Source organism: Caretta caretta, chromosome 2 (assembly GCF_965140235.1).
Source record: "Caretta caretta isolate rCarCar2 chromosome 2, rCarCar1.hap1, whole genome shotgun sequence".
NCBI lineage: Eukaryota > Metazoa > Chordata > Testudines > Cheloniidae > Caretta > Caretta caretta.
Window position 1 is genome coordinate 170,350,975 of NC_134207.1, and position 19,787 is coordinate 170,370,761.

Consider the following 19,787-nt stretch of genomic DNA (forward strand, 5'->3'; position numbering starts at 1 on the left):
CAGGCCCAAAATTGGGTTTCCTCAAACAAAACTTCTTTTGGTGTCACAATTGGAGCTAAGAAATCTGAGACAGCCATTGTGTTAATGGGGTTAGAGAATTATCATATTACTCCTTCCTTAGCTCATGTTGTCAATTTTTACCTAGCGCTAATGATTACCTATGTTTATTGGGAATTACTGAAGAAGAATCTTACCATGTGATACTTTACTTAGTTGTTTCTCTTAGGCCACACTAAAATGTTATTAAACAATATTCTCTTTCCTGTTTCTCAGTTGTTTCAGTAACACTTTTCTCCAAACGAAACTGGCTTAATTCATGTACATTTGCGGTAGCAGAAGTTTTAGGAGCAGTGGCTATTCAGCAGTTCTTGGCACATGTGGTCTACGCTGAGAATTTCTTACATGTCTCAGACCGTGTTTCCTGGTTCTTTGTGCACACCCCTCACCCCAGTCTTTCACCAAACTCAACTGTCTGAAAGAAATTGGAGTTTCATGTGAGTTTTGCCTGCTTTAAGAGAGCAGAACTGAACCCTCAGTGAAGGAAAAAACCACAAGCTTTTCATTGGGGATCACATTTGTAAAGATATTTAGGCACCTAAAGATGCAGATAGGTACCTAGTATAATTCTCAGACGTGCCTACGCACCCGACTTTCCATGAGTGCTGAGGTACCTAACGTCCGCTGCAGCCTAGACACCTCACTTCAACTTCCAATGGGAGTTAGGTGCCTGCGCACTTTCGAAAATCCCACGAGATCTCTGCCTGCATCTTTAAGAGCCTAAATACTTTAAAAAAAAAAAAAAAAAAAAAAAAAAAGAAACCTGTCTCTGGGTCACCATTTTCTATCTTTAAGACTCAGGTATTTAACTGTCAGGTGTGCTGCCTGTGGAATTTACATGATATAATAGAGCTAGGTTGTGGTCAATTAGTAAACAAAGAAAAACTAGGACCAAATCCTTAGCACCTGTCACTCCCATCAAAGTCAGTTAGAGCTGTGGGTACTCTACATCTTTCAGGATTTGGGCCAGACTTGTATTGCTGGATTTTCCATGTAGTATAAACCCCTATACATATTAATCAGTGGTAGATAGCCATCTTATAAGGTGACATATACAATCTCTGCCATACGCTGTATCATCTCTCAGAGTAGCAGCTGGGTTAGTCTGTATCCACAAAAAGAACAGGAGTACTTGTGGCACCTTAGAGACTAACACATCTATTTGAGCATAAGCTTTCTTGGGCTACAGCCCACTTCATCGGATGCATAGAATGGAACATATAGTAAGAAGATATATACAGAGATATTACAGAGATGGGCACTGTAGAAACGTCGAAGACACATACACTATCCAAACAAATAAGTAATAAACACTCTGTTTGAGTTCTGACCTAATATTATTCTGAATATTTAAAATCTATCCAGAATGCTAACAGCAAATATCTAAATTTTAAACCAGATTTCAGATAGTAGAAAGATTATAAGTAACTAATTGATTCATCTTTATATGCTTATTAACAGTAGTACTGCTCTCTGGATGCCTCTGTGACGTTTAAAACATGATTTTATTAGGACTAGATTGCCATGCAGCACGGGGTAGGCAGGATGTGGTTTATAAATCATTGGGCAGTCAGTTTGAGCAGCATTAATTATTGGTACAAATGTAAATAAACAAAACATTGAGCAAAAAGAAAATCCTTCACACTGCGGTGTCACAAATGGGGCTTCTCATGTGGGTAAGGTCCTATAGGATCAGCCTGATGGCGAGCTTGGAGAGAGCTAAGCAACGTGAAAGACAGTGTAAAGTATATTTTGCGTGTAGTGAATCTCCACTGGTGTAGAGTTTTGTCATTACACCCCACTTCATTTGTCATTGTTTGTGATTTCTTTGCCACTTTGAATGTAATAGGAGGCTACAGAATACACCACTTTGCAAAACACTTATAAGAAGATATCCAAATAAAAGTTTGAGGCACTACAGCCAGCGGAGTCAGCACCACCTCTGGGAGCAATGAGTCCCCATAGTGGCTCTGAGGCTGCTTGCCCAAGCTCAGGGGGTGATTCTAGAAGAATGGGGACCTGGCCAGGGTGCCGCTATCCCCAGCAAAGTTCAGCTTCTGGAATGGTCCCTGTGGACCTTGGGCTTCTGGGGATATGCCCCCAACATCAGGGAAGCACATGAAACTCCTGTTTCTTTCATACATTTGAGTTTGTAAAATTATAAAAGTAAGGCCTTTTAAGTTTTAATGATCACATTCCTTAGGGATGCACAATTCTCTTCTCCAAGCAGGGCATGAAAAACTGAGCTTTGTGCAGAGTTTTTAGCAGGGTTTTGAAGGATGGAATTCACCTCTGATTCTCAGGCAAGTTTTAGAGCTGCAAAGCATCCCCTCCACAGTTGCTACTCCACCTCCTGGCTGGAATACTGACTAGTGCTGTACAAAGCATTAAAGCCAGTGGATCAACATAGTTATGGATCAGAAGGTTCCTCCCACAAACCACCACGATGCACCAACCTCTATGGGGCAAACTGATACCCAGTTATTCCAGTTATATGCAGCTCATGTCCCATATGTTACAATTTTATCCATACACATAAAACCAAATACTGTAATAATTTATACCTGGTGCAATCCCATTGCCACTGCATTCAATGGGGTATAGGTCAGCACAGAATTTGGTCGCCAGGATATATAGGAACATGGCAATTCTCATTCTGGATCAGACCCAATGTCCACCTAGTCCAGTATTCTCTCTCTGACAATAGTCATCACCAGATGCTTCAGAGGAAGGTGCAAGAACCCTGCAGTAAGCAGATGTGCGATATTCTGTTCCCACATCAGGGCTCATCCTGACCTTGTATAGAGATTGGCTTACACACAAGGTTTAATATCCCTTTCAATTTTTTTTTGAAAAATTGTGGAAATTATAGGAATATTCTGGATATTTCTGTTTTCTATGTAAATGTTGAAACACTTTGAATCTTGCCAAGTTCTTGGTCTCAACAACTTCCTGTGGCAATAAATTCTGCAGTTTAATTAAACATTGTGTGAAAAAGTGTTTCCTTTTATTAGTTTTGAATTTGCCACTTTTTATTGCAGAAAGACCGAGTAGTACTTGTGGCACCTAAGAGACTAACAAATTTATTTGAGCATAAGCTTTCGTGGACTAAAGCTTCTGAAACCTGCCACTTTTTATTGGTTTCAGAGTAACAGCCGTGTTAGTCTGTATTCGCAAAAAGAAAAGGAGGACTTGTGGCACCTTAGAGACTAACCAATTTATTTGAGCATAAGCTTTCGTGAGCTACAGCTCACTTTATTGTAACTGAATGCCGCTCTGCCCCCGCCCCATTGTGTCATGAGACAAGGTGAGCAGAAGCTTTTGATCTACTTCTCTATGACAATTCTATAATGCTGTTTTGTTGATTACATTCCTTAATATGAAATTCGCAATATAGATAAAGTTACTCTAATTTTGATGTATTATTGTAAGACATTAATGCCCACAAGATTCAGTTCTTGGAGGAAAAATGTTGTGCAGTTGCATGTGGAAAGAGAATAAGGGACTCCTTTGCTGGTGAGCCACAACAAATATGGAGTTTTGTTTTGCCTAGTCAGTGCGTGACATATTAATTGTTTTGTTTTGCCTAGTCAATGCGTGACATATTAATAGACAGCATACAAAACAATTAGACATTTTGTGTGTGTGTTTTGGAAAGAAAAATAAGTGCCTTGCCTGCACAGCCCAGAGGTAGTCCAGACGTAACTTCAAGTCCACCTGCCTGGAATGAAGCGCCAAAGCACAAGAAAACAGCAAAATGGCTAATATCGGTTCATAGCCACGCATATAAAAGGAGCCACCCCTTTAAAAAAAAAAAAGAAAGAAAGCATAAGTTAATAGACCTTTTAAAGGAAAAACCTTGATCTAAATTCTCAAAAGTGACGAGTGATTTGGGGTGCCACACTTGAAACACACTGAAAGGGTATGATTGTCAAAGTGCTGAGTGTTTATCTTCTGAAAATCAGTATCCTTTAAATTTAGGCACATAGAAATGGAGGCACCCAAAGCCACTAGCCCCTTCTCAAAATGCAGGCTCTCTCATGCAGATACTGTCAGTGCACAGGCTGACACTGCTGTAAGTATGATCCCTGCACCATGCCCCAAAACAAAGTGTGCCCAATTTCTTCAGGGTCTTACCGAACAAGAGCATAAATGTAGATAACATGCATCATATAGTAATATGCACCATGTACATGTGTGTAGCTTTGTTTAACATTATTTTAGCATTTCAGTTACACATAAGGGCTTCATTCACTGCTCTGTTAACACCATTTTTAAACCAGTGAGCGTGACTCCAATGAAATAAACTCTGTTACACCAATGTAAAACTGGAGTAACACAATGCGGAATCAGGCCATAGCTGTTAGTTCACAAAAGCAAATGTCCCACTCATGAATATTACCACAATAGCCAGATCCTGCAAGGTACTGGGAATTGAGCATCTTTTAGGAGATGCTGAGAGCCCTCAGTATCTGGTCCGAATACAGCACTACAGTGTTTTAGGACAACAGTAGTAAAACGGAGTTGGCAATGTTTTGGACTATCCATAATGCTACTACTTTCCTTAACTTTACAGTGTACTTACCCTACTGCTTTTCTGTATCCGCTGAGTTCCAGAACAACTATGTACAAAATAGTAACAAAAAGCAGGAGGATCATTTTTGGCAAGGAAGAGACACGTAGAAATATTGCCAAGGTAAGAGTCCCCACAACGCAGGAAAGGAAAGCATAATGGGCTGTATCACATGGAAGTTCATTCATTGTTTTATTCATTCCACCGGGAGAAATGATAACAATGGAACTGCTGGAATTTGTACTCCATACCCAAGGCATGCAGCCAACCTGGGGAAAACAGCAGGGTTTAAAATGAAACACTTTCATCAGAAGTTCAGTAGCTCTTGGGCCTGGTTACAGCCCTCCTTCCTCAATCAGATTCTCAAGCCAGAAACAAACCTCATATTTCCCAACTCCTAGCCTTACCTCTTAACAACAAGACTATTCTTCCTCTCCTAGCACCTTTCCACCTCTACTTGAGGCAGGAATCACGCTCCCAGTCCACTAGATGGCAGCGAACGTGGAAAATTAGAGTTTGAACATAGTTTAAAAAAACCCTCTCCCTTTTCAGTGCTCAAGCAACAAAAGGACACAAGAAAATATCTATTTATTAAGATTTTAAAGTATTTTAAAATATAAAGTGGCGATCTTTGCTAGAATAGTTCTCACACACATCAGAAGAAGAAGCATGTTGATTATACACACACTTACTAAACTCTAACAATTAAAAAAAAAATCAAGTCACAGACGTAAAAGGATATTTAAATCTCTGATGGAAGAGAAGAGGTATATAATTATTCTCTTTCATCTAGAGAGCTAAACATGAATTATGTCAATAGCCATAACAGATTCAAATAAGACAGATATGGATAAGCAGGAAATGCAGCGATCCACAGATAATTAAGGACAGGGATCCTATATCCCTTTTTTCTCTAGTCTAACCACCATTAGTTTGGCACTCATCCTCCAGCTGGGAGGAAGGTTGATCAAATTCTTCCAAAGCTGATGTCAGTGACACATCCCAGTTCCAACAGCCTGGAAAGTGAGGAATCCCAAGTACATGATCTAGTCCCAATCACATTTTTGTGATTATAATCACACATCAGCTTTTATCTTACACCATTGGAGAGGACTGGAGTTAACATTAAATGGGAGAGTGTGGTGGTAATGTGGGTTCAGGAGGACATCAGTGTTACTAGGCACCTACAGAAAGCTCTACCTGTACTCTCCTTCTATTCTGAAACCTATTATAGTCTTCTAAAAAAATATTAACCACCGATAATGAAATTTTATAGTGTGCCATAAAATCAGTGACTGTCTGAAAGGTGACGGAGCAGTACATTTTATAGGCAGTTACAATCATTTCAGAAGATGAGACTATGAGATAAATACTTCATAGCTAATATTGTGATACAAAATCAGAAAGAGGGAAACAAAAAATTAATTGAACACAATTTTGTTCAACAGCTTAATTAAAAATGTCACCTGCACTACAAAGCAACCAACATTTTGAAACTTAGGAACGTACAAGAGCTTTGTAAATGATACGCAACTCATCCAGGGAAACACCATCTGCTCTGTAACTACCTAGGGTGAAACCTCAGCATCTATCTGATCGTGAACAATTCTAGAGGGTGTTTTGCAGGAACTTATTCTACTGACTAAACAGGACCCCATAACATTTGAAAGGTTACAAGTTATTGCTACACTAAAGTATAAAGCTACAGATGTGAGATGCAGCATGGTGTAGTGAAAGAAACAGAGGATTGGGAACATCAGGAACTCTTGAGTTTTAGCCCCCACTCTTCTATTTACTTTCTTTGTGGCCCTGGACATCATAATTTCTGTATCTCACTTTCCTCATGTGCAAAACAGGGGTAATATTTATTTTGCAGGGGACGGAGAAGTGAGCCTTTTATTAAATACATTGAAGATTTAAGGTGGTGAGTAACAGCTGCTTCAGAAATGCTTACAGATACATACAAACACAAGTAGATATTCTTATATCAGGATGGGATTAAATTCCTGGCGGCACTTCTTGGAAAAAGCACTGTAATTTCTGCGAGAAAGTCTGTGTCACTTGCAATTGTTATTCTACTTTAGGGAGCAGCCAAATAGCAGGATGTGAAAGTAGTGATTTAGGTAATTCAAATACCTAATTTTCCTGCAGATATCTAAATACCTCTTGGGGAGGGAGGATGCCTGTGAGGAGTCGAATCTTTTTTTTAAGCCATAAAAGGTATCCATAATACTTGGCACTATACGTCTTTAAATGCTTTATAAAGAGTAGGTAATCAACCCTCACAACACTTCTGTGAAGTGGACAGGTAGATATTACTATGTCAATTTCAGAGGTTAGGAAACTGAGCCACAGAGAAGTCATGTGACTTGTCCAAGGTCAGACTTCATTTCAATGGAGGAGCCAGGAACAGAATTTACAAATACAGAGCTTCTAGCCTCTGCTGCACCACTCTGCTTCTCTAGCTTGGCTTTTAGTTCCAGATGCCATATTGTGACACACCACATTTAACTGACAGCATCAACCATCTTGTAATATATTCGAAGCCTAATTATGTTAATGGCAAGACTCTCTTTGGCTTCAGTGAGATCTGGATCAGGCCCAGTGTTATTTCTCTTGTTTTTTATATATATTTGTGTCCACATTTTCAAACCTGGGATCCTAAATCCCCATTTGAGCACTTAATAAAAGTGGCCTGATTTTCAGAAGTGCTGAACACCTATAACTCTATACCAGAGCAATTACACAGGCCTAAGAGATAGATGGAGTTTATGACTAAGATATTTATATACCTCCTTTCATTACATAATACTGTCGTGATTTCAAGATCTGATCTCTCATGATCTATCAGGTATAGAAATAAACGTGTTATTCCATTTGAAAGTGTGGATTCCCTGACAAGTCACAAGAAAGATATCAGATGTTCATTTGGTCCCTGGTCCAATACTGAACATTTCAACCATAATTCTTCTGTAAAGTATGTGACATATGCAGAACATATAATGGTGTGGTTTGATATGAAGATTTATTGTGGCACTAATTTGGAATAAACTGTATAGCTTACTAGTGGCTTCCACTACTCATAACGAAGATAGCCTTTAAATTACACCACATTGCTATATATACTTTATTAATATATTTACATATTTTGTGCATGAGAGGGAAAGAAAATGGGATGAAGTGGGGGACTAAATGCGATCTATAACAGATTGTTCTTAAACTTAATGTTAAACTTTATATACTTGGCTTATAGTTGTATACTCACCACGCACCCTTGAGCCACAGAGTAAATTAAGATCACAATAAAAATACACAAAATGGTTCGAATTTGTATTGTCAGGCACCCTGGAAAACACTGAAGGAGAAAAAAAGATTGTAAAATAAGGATATTTTAAATCCAAATAATGTAAAAAAATGGTATGTTATTGTTTACAAGGATAGGGTGTCAAATAAAATAGGGAATAGGTATGTGAGTTCTACCTGTGTTGTAAATTACAAAATGATAATCACAAAATAAGAAATGTGGACAAATATTTTAAGGACAGTCGTATTTTCTGTAACAAAAAGGAAACAGATTTGTAAGTTATTTCTCCCTATAATTAAAATTGGCTTTCATTTTATTTTTAATAGGATTTCTGTTCACAATAAATACAACAAATCAGAATGCTCAAATTAGCATTCTATTCTGTACATGTGAAGAAATGAAAACAAACAAACATTATAATTGTATGGTTTGGAAACTATCAGTTGCAGACAGCAACCCAAGAGTCCAGACCATACATACTGCACAGAATTTTGTAGTGATATTTCAGTAACAGTGAATGCCAGTTGAGTTTTAATTAGTAGAGCCCATATTTAAAAAAGTAATCTGATTTGTCAGACTAGGAAAAGCAGTATGGAGCAAAGATGGTTAATGAAGGCAGAGTCTTGAGTATTCCTCTCTCATCATTCATGTTCATCTGAGTATCTGAGCACTAGCCCTCAATATAAATGAAGTTCTGGGGCAGAAGGTGGGAAAGAGAGGATAACAGTTTGCCTGGAATGTGAACTCATGCTGGGTTAAGTTATACTGATTTACTTTGGTCCCATGGGGAGCTGCTTGCTTCCTTATCCCCTTGGCTTGCAAATGAGTGGAACATTTACTATAGCTAGGGGCTTGCTCCTGCACCATTCAAGTCAACATTTTCCCACCTAATAACTTGAATGGGAGCAGGACCAAGACCTAGAAGACAAAAGGGTTTCAGTGGGGGAAAATCAGTGTGCTTCTAAGAGAAGGAAAGTGCTTAGCCCCATCTGGGCTTGATTTGGCTTAGGCCAGTGACGATGAGGGAGAACCAATTTTTGTATGCCTGTTAGTAAACGTATGTAAGCCATGCTTGCTTGGTGTGGCACTCTGTCCGCCTCTAGTGGTGGCTAGGCCATCTAAGATTAATGAGCCTGCTACAGCTTTGGCTAAGAGAAGTGCATCTTTTGGCTCAGACAATAGAGGGCCATCTATTAAAGATTCAGATGTCCCATGTTTGATCCGAGCTGCTGATGATTCACGCACAGGTTACAAGTACTGGCCTGTGCTGGGAATTGAATTGGGTAGATTCTGAAGCTGGGGATTCTTCCCCCTCTAATGGTGACTAGGCCAACTGGCGATTAATGAGTCTTCCCAATTCAACTGGCTTCCACATGGTAGCCTCCTAACTGCATGAGGAACAGAGAAAATACCATATACACCTCACTGCAGAGTACTACAAAGGGGCTTCTGTAGGAACAGGTATCATGCACTGGAGCTCCTGCTCTCCCTTTCACATGTTGAGACATGGACTCACTGGGTTTATGTCACCCCTATGCATGGCAGTGACAGAATGTATGGCCGGTGATTGCAGGTGATCTGTACTCATTTGTATTGCAAAAAACAGGAATACCAATTCTGTGGCTAATTAATTACACCAATAGAGCAAAACAAATCTCAGTGTGTATTATGTGATCTTGAAATACACCCTGGCTTCGATGTGGACCAAGGGATAAAACCCACATGGATGTAACAAGAGAAACCATTATTTGTAATATCAATAGTAGATTGCTATAAACAACATGTTTAAAACAGAATGGGATAAACTGATCCCTAGTGAGTGCAATAAAGTTACGCCAGGAATCAATTTGATTATCTGTCAATATCATTAAAATACGATGGAACATCTGGGATATAACACAGTATAACACAGTATCTTCACACATTGTCCACTATGAGAACCAAGTCTTGAAAATCTACTGTGTCACGATAAGGGGAAAGGGTCAGCATTGTGAAAATACTACAAAGTGCAGCAGGGGACAGAATTCATAGCTGGGAACAAAGTCCAATATGGTGACATGATTACACAGGTGATATGATTCTGTACCTAACACAACAAAGGATAACTATAATCCCATCGTATCACAGGAAACATTTTTTCATTGTATAGTGAATGATGCAGTTTGCAGTGGAAGTAATTCAAGGATAATTTCCTTGTTCTTCACAAAAGCAATAACAGCAATAATGAAATGCAGAATATTCTGTTAGTACAGTGATAACGCTGCATAATTAAAATGACAAACAAGTAACAAAAGGTTCCAACCGCAATCTTGCCACATTGTATGTCTTGTACATTTTATGGTTTACATATGGTATGAAGCATAATTAAATAAGCAACAAATTTAACTAGAAAAACCAAGTCTAAGTAATGCATGTAAGACATGGTCAAGTTAAAAGTTGCACTTAAACTTTTACATTTCTTGCCTTTTTCTTATGATTTTAATATTGCAACCACTATATTAACATAGGTTTTTGCATGTCATTGCCTTTATTGACATTTACTTTCAGGACCACTGTCTAGTAATTAATTAATTAATCATTCCCAGATTCCCTAACAAGGTTGGTAAATAACTGTATTATTATTTTTTCCATTTTATATGTGAGAAACTGAGGCACAGTGAAGTTGAGTGACTTGTCCAATGTCATACAGCAAGAGAGTGTGCCAGAGCCTGGATTAGAATACAGGAGTTCCTGGCTCCCAGTCCCACACTCCACAAACAAGGCTAAGCTGCTTCTCTAGACAATTGCTGATGTTATATACGGAATTGTCTATTTCTCTGTTTTCAGATATAGGGTTCAATCCAGTGAAGTGATAAACACCCTTATGGGGCTGTCATTGACTTTAACAACAGCAGGAGCATACCTTAAGTTTACATTAGCCTCAAAATTAGCCTTAATAATGGGAACGATTTCCTACAAACTGCATAAGTATGAACTACTGTGCCTTTTCAAAACAAAAGAGACTAACAAAATTACTCCCAAATTATTGTATATGTTTGTAGATTTATTTTTTACCAGATACTCTGCTAATTAAACTATTTATGTTTCCAAGAAAACAATTCCTCTCCTCTAACCAAAGGGCATTTTTCTTAATTTAAAACAATTGTGTACTAATCAGCAGAGCTGATTAATTGTGTGGATATTTTCTCCTGCTCTTTATCTGAGAACACCAAATGAAGACTAATCCACTGAGGACTTCTTTCACCACAAAAATTAGTCTCTGCAGATCCCTACTCTGATTTTCTCCTTCGACAGTGTGCAGAATGTCCTTCTGCTTTATTACCATTTTGAAAATCTGCTCAAAAACATGTCTAGCAGAGGGAAAGAAATATCTTTAAAGTTAGCCAGCCCCAGATTTGTTGGTTCTGTTTGGAGTTTCTAATGCATTGCTTTGCTACAAATTAGGCAGGTTAGAAAATTACACAGATTACATCATGATATGAAGTGCACATAGGTGTTACCAGGTTCCAAATAACTACCACCAAATAAAACTCCTGAAGGAAGAGGTATCACGAAGACTCAAATCACTTACTTGTACTCGTGTGACATGTAGATACATAATACAAGCCACTAGGAAGCATATGCAGAACACCAGGAGGACAAGGACTAGGGTACTCCTAGAAGAAAAAAATATAGAAGTAAAGCAATGCAACTAAACAGTATATCTGAGCTAGCTGGATTGGTGTTTTCCTAAGGCCATTTGGCGGATCAGAGCAATGCATGTGGGATTTTTCCCCCAATGTAAAACTGACAGACACAGAGGGAGTTTTCACTTTTTTTTTAAACCTTCTTCCTATTGTGCTGCCTGAAATTCTTTAGTGAAATTCTCAAGAATGACAATTCAGTAACTTTTTAAATATAGTATCTATCAGGAACCTAGTAAGAGGATCACACAATCTCAGAGCCTCAGCTGTATTATGTCTCAGGGGTTTATATTATTTTTAATTGCAGGTTAATACAGGATATCCTGCACTACGTCCCTTATAAATAGTTTCTCCCAATTACTTAGCCTTCAGCGCTTGGCTAGGGGTCGGCAACATGTGCGTAACTGTCCAAGGTAAACATTTTGAGGTCCGTGGGGGCGGCTCCTCACAAGCGGCTCCCCGTCCCTGCAGTTGCTGGCAGAGGCGCAGCCATGCAGCTCTGCGTGCTGCCTCCGTCCTCCCTCCTTCCCCGGCTGCTGACTCCGTGGCTCCCAGCCCATTGGCCAGAAACTCTGGCCAATGGGAGCTATGGGGGGAGGGCACCTGCAGACGGCGGCAGCGTGCCTGCAGAGCTCCCTGGCTGTGCCTCCACCAGCAACAGCAGGGACGGGGAGCCACTTGCGGGGAGCTGCACGAGGTGAGCCTCCCCGCAAGTGGCTCCTCATCCATTTTGTTGCTGTCGGAGGCACAGCCATGCGGCTCTGCACGCTGCCTCTGTCACCCCTCCCCAAGCGCTGACTCCGCGGCTCCCCACCCATTGGCTGGGAACCACAGCCAATGGGAGCTGTGGGGGCGGCGCCTGTGGACGGGGCAGCACGCAGGAGCCGCAGTGTGGGACATGCTGCTGCTTCCAGGAGCTGCTAAAGGTAAGCGCTGCACGAAGCCTGCACCACCCCATGCTCCACAACCCTGCCCTGATCCCCCTCCCACCCTCCAAACCCCTTAGGCCCAGCCCAGAGCACCCTCCTATACCCCAAATCCCTCATCCCCAGCCCCACACCAGAGCCTGCAACCCCAACCCCCTGCCTCACCCCGGAGCCCCCCCCCGAACCCTGAACCCATTTCTGGCCCTATCCCAGAACCTGTATCCCCAGCCCAGAGCCCGTACTCCCTCCCACATCCCTACCCCCTGCCTTACCCCAGAGCCCCCTCCTGCCCCCTTGCCAATGTCCGTCACTAAGTCCAATAATTTTGTCAAGTGTCCATCGTGCAACATGGTGGTGTTGACCCCTGGGCTTGGCTGATATATAATGGTTATCACAGTTCCTCTCTCTTTAATTCTTTGTGAGAGAAAGAAGAGTTATAAAGATTAGAGGTTTGTCCACTCGATCACTTATTGAATCAGATCTTAGCTGCTCCATTTCAGCTACTCCATGCAAAGCAACCAGAAACTTAACAGATCTCAACCCTGAGAATTCCCCATGCATAGGGGAAAAATTGGGTACTGCACAGTTACTACAGTAACTCCTGTATCAAATTCCCTCTCAGACCCCAAAGCAGGATATGAGGCTAGGAGAAAGGGGATATGGCCAGGCATTCCTACACCCTGAGGATCCTTGTCTGCTGGACTAGTCGCTTGGGTATGTGGCTAGCCAGCCATAAATTACAGCATACATGCAGGTGTGCTAATTTATACATGGGCCAGGCTGGCCCTCAGTAAGCTCCAGGATTGAGGGAGCATATAAGTGGCTTAACCTTTTTATAGGCCATTGTGTCTATGTCTGTGCTCTTTACTGACACCACCAAAAGTGCTTGCTCTTATAGGGTTTTAAAATCCAATAGTGGAAGAAAAGAGTGACTGCTTTACAGTGGAATTTTTCCAAGTCACTATATGATCCCAATAAATATCCCTGATTTAAAATTTAGAGAAGTCTTGCAGTACTACTGAGACTTTTTTTAAAACTGTGTGAGACTCTAGCTGGGGGTATCTTCTTTAGGACAGGAATTACTGTTTGCTATGTGATTGTACAGAGCCCTGGACAATGGGGCCGTTGTGACAGATATTGCCTTTTCCTGCAACTTATCTTTGGGGGCCAGAGATTGTAAGTATTTCTATGGACGGGGGAAACCACCGCTCTCCAGAAACTAAGAAGTGGGCAGGGAGGGGATTAGACAAATTTACTCAAGCTGTAACAGCTTCCAAGAGGTACCACCACCAGGCGAGGCTCACATTCACTGGATTTTCTAGAGACCTACACAGGAAGAAAGGACTTTTGGATAAATAGCCCAAGTTTACACTGACTCAGGACCTGCTTTCTGATTCAACAAATGGACAGAACCTTCTGTCCAAGGGAGGCCCCAAATCATTGCTGAGAAGTGTTGGAAGGACTTGACATATTCATGGGGTATTCTTGTTCTGAGGAAAACATGTTCTAAACTTGTAACCACAGAAAAAAACAGTGTGGGGGGGGGAGTTTAAAAGAACTGTTCACCTGCGAGAGCCCATGCTGGAGTTGGGATGATCTCTGGTAACCTTATTAGCATGCATGTATGTTCTTTTATTACTTGTAATATGTTTTCTCTGTAATGCTTTTACCCTAAGAATAAATGTGCTTGTTTAGAAAGAGCTGTGTGGTAACTGAACTATGGGTAATTATGCTGGTTAGAGCCTCGGAGGAGAAGGCAAAACAGGCCTGCTGAAGCATTCTGACCTGCTCGGGAATTCACAGCGTAGGCAGGGAACTGTGCAACCTGGAAACACTCCAGTCAGGAGGAACAGAGAGACACACATCATCATCCAAAACAGATGATGGCTGATGAGCCAGGAGCCTAACAGTAGGTGCCCTTGCTGGACCACAGAAGGAGAACACAGCTACAGTTGCCCTGAATTGTGACATCCATGACCTGGCTGGCCTGTAGGTGCTACCACAATATAAATATTAATAATACTAGTAGAATGCAGGTGCTATCATGCTTTTAAGGCGCTGACTTGTGTATGATACAGCCTCATACCACCTTAGCTGGGAGGGGCGCATCTGCTGCATCACCCCAGAAGGGGGTGAAGCATACAGTCTCCTCCATAGTTGGCTAGCATAGGAAGACAGGATCATGGCCTAACCTTCCCCCACCACTTGGTCTTTGCAGTCCTTTAGATCAGTTGATCACAAGGACTGTGAAAGTGACAGAGCCTTGTGATGGTCTGTATCCTTATGTTTACATTTTCCATAAGACTATGATAAATTTGGTATGAAGTATGCCTTGTGAGGTATCATTTGAAAACTCATAATCTGCTGAACATTACTGTCCTGGTAAAATGTGTATGGCAACACAGTATGTAAAGTTATTCAATTCTACTGTATAAGACATGTTCAAAGTTTAGAAAAACTTTGACAAAACAATTCCTTAGGGACAAAAGGCAAACTAACACCTCCGCTGGGTGTTAACCAAAATCAAATGGACTAACACCAGGTTAAGCGGCCATTCTTTGGCAGGAAAAAGGGTGTGAGTGATAAATGTACGTGTTGGCAAAGGAACAGCTGGAAGTTCCTGTCCCACACACTTGCTGTTGGCTGAAGCCCAGCTGAAGATGATTCTCAAAGAAGAGAAATGCTACAAGAAAGGAGAACAAACTCCTCAGATTACCTCTGTCCCTTCATCTCTACTCAAGGCATCGGCAATGCTTGAAAGAAAACAGAAGCATCACTAGACTGGGGAGTGATCCTGGCTGAAAGATTCAGCCAGTAAAACTGCTAGACCATGTGGTGACAAAGATCTGTTGCTTTGAATTCACTCTTACCTTTGTGTTGTGTTTTATCGATATTTTCTTGTAACCAAATTCTGACCTTTATGCCTCATTACTTGTAATCACATAAAATCGATCGTTTGTGGTTAATAAACTTGTTTATTATTTTTAACTAAGCCAGTGTGTGGTTTGGATTGAAGTGTTGGGGAAACTCCATTTGAGATAACAAGATTTGTGCATATTAATTTCTATTAATGAAATGACAGACTTTATATGAGCTTGTACTGTGCTGGGCAGTACAAGACACACATTTCTGGGGGAAAGTCAGGGATTGGGAATTTGCTGGTGTCACTCTGCTGTATATTTCAAGGGTGGCAGGCTGGCTGATTGAAGCATTCTTGAAGTAAAACTGGGGGTAAATTTATATGCTGGAGGCTGTGCGAGAGCAGAGAACTGAGGGGGCTCATCTGCCCAACAGTTCAGATTGTACCCTGAGGAATGTCACAAACCTTTATAGACAGCACAGTGAGCAAAGGCTCCTTCCCCTTTATGTGCTTATGCAATGACTGACCAGAGTCTGGCTTTTAACACTGAGAAATAATGTGAAGGATTTGGTTGTTGTGATTGCATGTTCCCTCTGGGAATATTTCTCCCGTTAGAGTCATCAAGCTTTTTGTTGCTTTGCTATATTTTCGCTCCTGTTGCAATAACATGACCTACATCCTTCCTGCCTGTCTTGTCTCTATTGACCAGAATCTCTTTCATCATCATATGCGGCTTTCGGCAATTTAAATAGTATTTCCAAGTCAAAAGTGTTGTGGGCAAGGGAGATCAGGACTTTCCTAGCAAGAATTCACTTTTTCCAAGTTTTGGAATGTGTGGGCTGTGATTTTGTCACAACCTTCAAAGGAACTGCCCAAGTCAGTACTCCGAAGAAACACTGTTCAAGAACCTGTCCAGTGGATCCTGCAGAGAGTGGTACTAGTTATCTGGGAAGTGCAACTTTCCTGTCTAAATCAGTAATTAACCAGTGCAACAGCATGGTGTTCAGTAGTGCTGCTCAGCTGGTGGTCTGTCAGATTAGATGTTAACCTGATGGCCTGACCAGATGGTCACTAAATAACTACGCCCCTTTTTACAAGACTCAATTTCCTCTCATCATATTTTTTTGTCCCCTTAAGTTCATTCTCAAGTTTCAACTGTATCTGCTATACTTTGCCACTTCCTGTCCTGAACTTCTATATGCTGCTGCTGGGCTTTACCTTGAAGGTAAGTGAAGCAATTCCTAACTATGTTTTGCCTACTTCAGGAGGCCCTTTGGGGGTTAATTCCCTGAGTTTTGTAATTGGCTTTGAAATCTGCAGATGAAAAATGCCATAATCCTTTAAAGTATTATTATTATTTCAACAACAAACACATGGCTCAAACTTTCATATTACAGAACCTTCTTAAACTACAATTTAGTTTAAACGACCAGGAAAATTTAGTAGGGAATCACTGAATGAAGAGTTAAGGGTGGGTGTCATAAGGCTGGATTTCTCCCCAGTTTAATGGCTCACTCACACCCACAGTCTCTTTCAGGCAAGATTTTATTGTCCAAACTTAACAACCAGCCAAAGGCACCGTTTCTCACCTCACCCTTCACATGTCAGGCTCTCATTGCTTGGTATCCCAGGGGACTCTGGCAGTCTTGCCACGCCTGCAGCGCGCGCGCGCTCGCTCTTGCTCTCTCTCTCTCTCTCTCAGTTCTGTTCTCACAACCAGCCCTGCACCATTTAGAACCTCAGATGTAGCCCTGCCCCCTTAATTGGCCCAACTGGGAACACCTGCTCTTGCACAGGCGAGCTGGACCTATTTCAATTGCAGGGGCCAGCCGCTCCGTGACAGTGGGATTTTTAGCCATGGCCTACCTCTATCCACATCAAAGTCCTAATGACTTGGATGGGAACAGAGTTAGCCTAATATTGAGTGCTTCTGAAGATCCCACCCTAAAAAGGATATTGTCAGCAAATTAAAAAAAACAAAACAAAACTCTAAAAAATAATTCCCCCCACTTGCTGACTATAATAAACCCTTGGAAACTTGACACTGATGTCTGCTTTTTTACCAGTTAGAACCAATTCACGTGACTCAGTACTAATGACTGAATTATATGAATTAGCCAATAAGCAAACGTACAAACAAAAGAAAACGATACTGCATCACAAAATATTCCTGGCTCTGTTATCTCAAGTGTAGCTTAGTTTTAAATACTTATGATAAGACTTCATAGAAAACTAGTAAATATTCTAAAAGTTAAAAGTATTAGTAATATGATACCTTATTCCAGTGCTGCTCCGCTAGTAAACCTTTGCTGAGAATTGGGAAGAGATCAACATTTTATGTGTGAGAGTTATTAGCTGTAGGGCTAAGCAATGTCCCATTTAGCAAGTTTCTACTGTATTCTTCTTCCGCTTGCATATTTTACTTGTTTGTTATTAAAGGGGTGGAGCATCAGAGATAGGATGCTGGCAATGTGAAAAAAACCCCAAAGATGAGCACTGAAGCATTTGTTTTGAAACAAGCCAGCTACAAATAATTATACGGTGATTTTGTAGACAGGCGGAAGGGACAAGGCTGGAATTCAGATACACTGTTTTACCATTGGATTCAAAGTTTACCAACCTTGTCTGTATACTTTCAAAATATCCTTTCAAATGCCTTCTGTTGTTTGGGGTCTCATTTTCCCTGCTTAGTTACAGGATCTAGTAAACTGATGCTAATAATATGTGCTTCAGTTCTTGCTCCAGAGCAGCTAATGTTGGAATCTGTGTACAAGATCCTTGAAAATAATGTGCTTTGAATTTAAATAGCAAGAGATACTTACTGTGGGATTATTAGAAGGTAGACAAGGCCAAATAAGGCAGCTAGAATTAGTGAAAGAACTACAGCACTGGTGAAGTATTCATCCTGAAGCTGGTGGTACTGTGAATGAGAGGAGATGCACAAAGACAGTTAGTTAGGCATCTATACCATACCTTCTGACTCTAAACTAGGAACAACCATGGTTTAAAAGAGAGTGTGTGCCTATATCTCCACATATTTACAAACGTAGGAATGAACATGTTTTAATTCACACCCAGAAAAGATCTTTAAATGTGAAATTGCAGAACTAACTGTAGACTGTAATCTATCATTTAAATCAGCTTCTGTACCAGATGACTGGAGGATAGCTAATGTGATGACAGTTTTTAAAAAGGGCTCCAGAGATGATCCCAGCAATTACAGGCCTGTAAGCTTGACTTCAGTACCAGGCAAACTGGTTGAAACTATAGTAAAGAACAATATTGTCAGACACCTAGTTGAACATAATTTGTTGAGGAAGAGTCAACACGGTTTTAGTAAAGGGAAATCATGCCTCACCAATCTACAAGAATTCTTTGAGGGTGTCAACAAGCATGTGGACCAAGGGGATCCACTGGAAATAGTGTACGTAGATTTTCAGAAAGCCTTTGACAAGGTCCCCCACCAAAGGCTTTTATGCAAAGTAAGCTGCCATAGGATAAGAGGGAAAGTCCTTTCATCGATTGGTAACTGGTTAAAAGATAGGTTAGGTATAAATGGTCAGTTTTCAGAATGGAGAGAGGTAAATAGTGGTGTCCCCAAAGGTCCGTTCTGGGACCAGTCCTATTCATAAATGATCTGGAAAAAGGGGTAAACAGTGAGGTGGCTAAATTTGCAGATAACACAAAATTACTAAAGATAGTTAAGACCCAGGCAGACTGTGAAGAGCTAAAAAAGGATCTCTCAAACTGGGTGACTGGGCAACAAAATTGCAGATGAAATTTAATGTTGATAAATGAAGAGTAATGTACATTGGAAAGCATAATCCCAACTATACATATAAAATGATGGGGTCTAATTTAGTTGTTACCACTCAAGAAAGAGATCTTGGAGTCACTGTGGATAGTTCTCTGAAAACATCCACTCAATGTGCAGCGGCAGTCAAAAAAGGGAACAGAATGCTGGGAATAATAAAATCATGACTGGTGTAGAGAAAGTAGATAAGGAAGTGTTGTTTACTACTTCTCATAACACAAGAACTAGGGGTCACCAAATTAAATTAATAGGCAGCTGGTTTAAAACAAATAAATGGAAGTATTTCTTCACACAAAGCATGGTCAACCTGCGGAACTCCTTGCCAGAGGATGTTGTGAAGGCCAAGACCGTAACAGGGTTCAAAAAAGAAGTAGATAAATTCATGAAGGATAGGTACATCAATGGCTATTAGCCAAGATGGGCAGGAATGGTGTCCCTAGCCTCTGTTTGCCAGAAGCTGGGGAATGAGCAATAGGGGACGGATCACTTGATGATTGCCTGTTCTGTTCATTCCCTCTGGGGCACCTGGCACTGGCCATTGTCAGAAGACAGGATACTGGGCTAGATGGA

General features: G+C 40.8%; 1 protein-coding gene across 3 annotated transcripts in view; it reads right to left on the minus strand.

The window, feature by feature from the left end:
* ADCY1 (adenylate cyclase 1) overlaps nt 1-19,787 on the minus strand; it is a 238,948-nt gene that overhangs the window by 34,429 nt on the left and 184,732 nt on the right. For all 3 annotated transcript variants that reach the window (XR_012667129.1, XM_075125580.1, XM_048839215.2), the window contains exons 10-14: nt 18,226-18,323; nt 11,506-11,590; nt 7,896-7,985; nt 4,643-4,899; nt 3,733-3,859 (exon numbers count right to left, since the gene is read on the minus strand). Coding sequence is in view for 2 of the 3 variants with exons in the window: in XM_075125580.1 (XP_074981681.1) it covers nt 3,733-3,859; nt 4,643-4,899; nt 7,896-7,985; nt 11,506-11,590; nt 18,226-18,323 (657 nt within the window). In the remaining variant the exon portion in view is untranslated. The remainder of the gene's footprint in view (nt 1-3,732; nt 3,860-4,642; nt 4,900-7,895; nt 7,986-11,505; nt 11,591-18,225; nt 18,324-19,787) is intronic.